This window comes from Typha angustifolia, chromosome 9 (genome assembly GCF_048772165.1).
Source record: "Typha angustifolia cultivar Huaian chromosome 9, ASM4877216v1, whole genome shotgun sequence".
NCBI lineage: Eukaryota > Viridiplantae > Streptophyta > Magnoliopsida > Poales > Typhaceae > Typha > Typha angustifolia.
In genome coordinates this window covers 7,312,349-7,316,234 of record NC_133247.1, presented here as the reverse complement: position 1 = coordinate 7,316,234, position 3,886 = coordinate 7,312,349, and the positions used below count along the sequence as shown (strand labels likewise).

Genomic DNA, 3,886 nt, shown 5'->3' with positions numbered 1-3,886 from the left:
CTCTTCCAAGCTATCCTCTCTCGTCTCCACTAAAATAAAATCAGAGAGAAAGCAAACATCTGGAAGCATCATGACCCTTCACTCTTGTATAGAACTCTCTAGAATCGCAATCCCCCACATTTCCACCCTCTTTAAACCCTTCTTTGTCTCTCTCTCATCTCTCTCAAATTCTTCAATAGCTTCGATCGATTTGCGCATTACGACATGGATGAGGACTTTGATCTCGCCGTGGGCGACAAGATAATGAATCTCACTGAGAATAGCCCCCTAGCCCTTAAAATCGACCAGGAGAAGGAGATTGGGAAGGAAAGGCTCAAGAAGAAGCTGTTCAAGGGGAGGGGTGGGATTACCCTGAGAATAGCGATGGGGTTGAAGGTATTTGATGGGATCTATCAGAGTTTATGATTTTTTGGAGGGATAAATTTGATCTTGGGGATTTTCTGGTGAAGTGCATTACACCGGGGACGTTCTTCAAGTTTAAGCTTAGGTAATGTGAAGGTTTTTTTTCTCCTTCAAGCTTTGTATTGGGATTTGGTGCTTGGTTGGTTGCCTCTGTTATTGATTCATTCCTGTCATAATGCTTAATCTTATATGACTATCACATTGATGATAGAGTTTGAGTGCTCTAAGCATTGAGCTATAGATTTAGATGAATGTAATGTAAAGGAACAGTTATTTATTATAGTCCAACCCAATGAATAGAAGATGGGCTTACTAGAGAAAGATTGAAGAAGGGAGTGAGATGTAGTATACTTTGGAAGAAAAATGGTAGGAATCGGGCTCAGCTAACATTGGAGGAGAGAGGGTTTTAATGGCTATCTCAGGGTATTTTGGTCATTATAAAATTATATTTTAAGTTATTACTTGCATATAATGGTATTATGGCCATTTAATTATCACGTGACTAGCACATTACAACTTATGGACGAAAATGAGTAACAGAACCGGGTACCAGAAAAAAATTTAGGGGGTTCATTGTAGAAATAAGTGATAGTTCAGAGGTAAAAAGAAAATTATCTAAGCACAGTCGATTTTGGAGAATCGCTTTATCATTCCAACCTATAGATTATTTTTATAACTTCATAACGATATATTTTATTATTAAAATTGATACCCGAGTACAAATTTACAATGCTCTAAAGTATTTATTTATATTTTTATCTATTTATTTCTCGTTTGAGGTTCAATTAAACTTCGATTAAAATTATTATATTTATTTTCCTTTCATCTTCGTAATGACATATCATATGTCCAAAATAAACTATTGTTAGAAAGTTTTGATCAATGAAACTGAATAAGCATCTTAATAAAATACTGAATAGTTAAACTTCTTAATAAGATATTGAATAGTTTAAAATTTTTAATAATAAGACACTTAACTATTCAGCATTTTATGTGGATAGTAAAGCACTAAACTTATTAGAGCTCTTTTTATATAAAAATGCTAATAAGATCAGCGTTGTACTTTCAAAAACACTAATAAGATCAGCATTCTAGTGAGAAGAGATTAATCTTAAAAGTCACTAGCTTCTAAAAAAACTCTTTCCCAAAGTATCATGAACTTCTTCAAGAATGTTTTCCTTCTTCCCGAAGGAACTAAAATATAGCTACAACGCAGTTAAAGTACAAAGTATCTAAATTGTATTTTTATAATTTATTCATTACAAAAATAAATTATGTAGGAAATTGTATGAAAATTATAAGAAAAAAGGGGTAGAATTACAAATAGTAAAAGCGCAGTGTTAAACAAAACCACTGAAAGATAGGGTGTTATTTGAAAAGTTACTTATAAAACCTAGAGGACATCACAAATTATCCTACATTTTGACAATATTAAGCCTCCTATTTTCTAAAAGAATACCAAGCAAAACACGTTGAATTAAGTATAGCTTAACATGTAAAGAATGGAATAGAAAGGCTAATATGTTTCCCATTTCAAACTATACTTTCATATTTCCTAAACTATCTTTATCTCGCTATTTTAATATAACATTTTAGATCAACAGATTCATCACATGGGATCCAACATTTGGATGTAATTTTAATGATTTAGAGGTTTAAATATATTAGAAATCGATATTTTAGTTGTATAATTATCTATTAAAAGATGGGATATGACTTGACACTGTTTTTTTAGCTAATAGAGAGATATTTTTGTCAATAAAAATCTAGGGTGTTAGTTGTAATTTTCCTAAAAGAGAAATACAGTGGCACTGTAAATACGGAAAAGGCAGGGTGTGAATATAAATCCTCAAAAGGATATGCCCTGCATTTCTATTGCTTTTATTTTTCAATGTATTTATGGGAAGAGAACCCAAGTTTCTTGTCCCCTGCCACGCGTACAACGAATCAGCAAGAACGGGAAGCCAAAACGTTCGAATAGAAGCCGAATCCATCGAGTAATAGCAAGAGGAATCTACGGGATCCTACACAAACTTCCAACTAATTTAGGGGTACGACTTTCTCGCCTCTTCTTCTCCTAATCATATTGGGACACAAAATGTAAATCCTTATCTCATATTTATACCCCACTCCTCCTCCAACTCCACTCCATGGCGACATCTTCTTCTGGCCGTAGCCAAAGGCCACAGTTCTTTAAAGTTTTACTCCCTCGTTGCTTGGGAAAGTTGGTACGCCTCCTTAATTACTTCATTATTCAATTCTACTACTTGGGCTCTTAACAAAAACCTATCAGTTACGAGTTACTATTCTAATCTTGCAGAAAATTCCACCAAAGTTTGCAGTCCATCTCTCGAACGACAACATCGTCGATGGTCAAAAGGCCAACATACTTGGTCCCCTCGGCAAAGTTTGGCAAGTCGAGCTTTTAAAAGAAGGATCAGGGTTGTTCTTCGGAAGTGGGTGGAAGGAGTTCGTGAGAGCTTATGAATTACTTGTGGGTTACTTCTTGGTGTTTCGGTACGAAGGTAACATGATCTTCACCATCAAGGTTTTCGATCTAACTGGATGCCGCAAGGAGTACAAGAATTTATCTTCTTTTGATCAAGGTAATTAAAGTTTCAGATATTAAATACCGCTGCTCTTTTCCTTTTCCTTTTCTCACAGTGTTTGAATTTTAGAGGAAGCTGCGGAGGAGAACATCGTGCCATCTAAGAGGAAACGTAAGAGTGAGAAGAAGGAAGTTAGGAAAGAAGGAATAAGAAAGGAGGAGAGCTCTTCTTGCAATAAATCTCGTCCTCGACTTGAGAGGACAATTAGAACTTATAACAGAGCCTATGTTGTAAGCGCTTCATGCCTTCATCTATATATCTGTCTATATTCTCCTTTAACATCTTTCTGAAACTATATGATTTGAGATTTGATATCAATGCAGAATATTCCGAAACAATTCTGCTCGTCCGTCGGTCTTTCAACGACGCGCGAGATCGTGCTTAAGAATTCGACGCAGAAATCATGGCAAGTGAGTTTTGGGATGTACGAGAATTACAACTTCTTAGGTAAGGGATGGCGAGAGTTCTCAAAGGACAATAACATCAAAATAGGAGACAGATGCATCTTTGAGCTTGTACAAGAGAATGTCTTCTGTGTCCGAGTGGTTAAAGATTTGTGAACGTTTAAAATGCTGTCATCTTGGGTCACAAGTGAGATAGACTTTAATATATATATAACAACAACCGTTATGCTAATGCCCTTCAAAAGTTTTGCCTATACAAATTGCGTTTCGCCTATTCAAATCTATTGACATAATGTATACGCTGCGAGACTTTAACAGACAAAACTCTCAATTCTTTCTTGTGTCTCTGTTTTCTATCTAAGTATGGATAAATGATTTAATACTGACTATTAATATTTCTCTCCTAACGGTTAAAATTATATAATTTTTAAAAGTTTAGCCCGAATTACCTGTCACCATTTTAATTTGTAA

General features: G+C 35.0%; 1 protein-coding gene across 1 annotated transcript; it reads left to right on the top strand.

The window, feature by feature from the left end:
• The first annotated feature begins 2,332 nt into the window (after window positions 1–2,332).
• Window positions 2,333–3,646, top strand: LOC140767579 (putative B3 domain-containing protein Os04g0347400). Its single transcript, XM_073107552.1, has 4 exons — window positions 2,333–2,630; window positions 2,723–3,008; window positions 3,081–3,241; window positions 3,335–3,646. Exons 1-4 carry the CDS (start codon window positions 2,553–2,555, stop codon window positions 3,569–3,571), a joined length of 762 nt encoding a protein of 253 aa, XP_072963653.1. The 5' UTR covers window positions 2,333–2,552; the 3' UTR covers window positions 3,572–3,646.
• Window positions 3,647–3,886: the final 240 nt, after the last annotated feature.

What these genes read in the sequence shown, in the direction of transcription:
- LOC140767579 (XM_073107552.1), top strand. Translation starts at nt 2,553, where the DNA reads ATGGCGACATCTTCTTCTGGCCGTAGCCAAAGGCCACAGTTCTTTAAA. An exon ending in TTTATCTTCTTTTGATCAAG is followed by an intron (nt 3,009 to 3,080) that starts GTAATTAAAGTT and finishes TTTGAATTTTAG; the next exon opens with AGGAAGCTGCGGAGGAGAAC. An exon ending in CTTATAACAGAGCCTATGTT is followed by an intron (nt 3,242 to 3,334) that starts GTAAGCGCTTCA and finishes ATATCAATGCAG; the next exon opens with AATATTCCGAAACAATTCTG.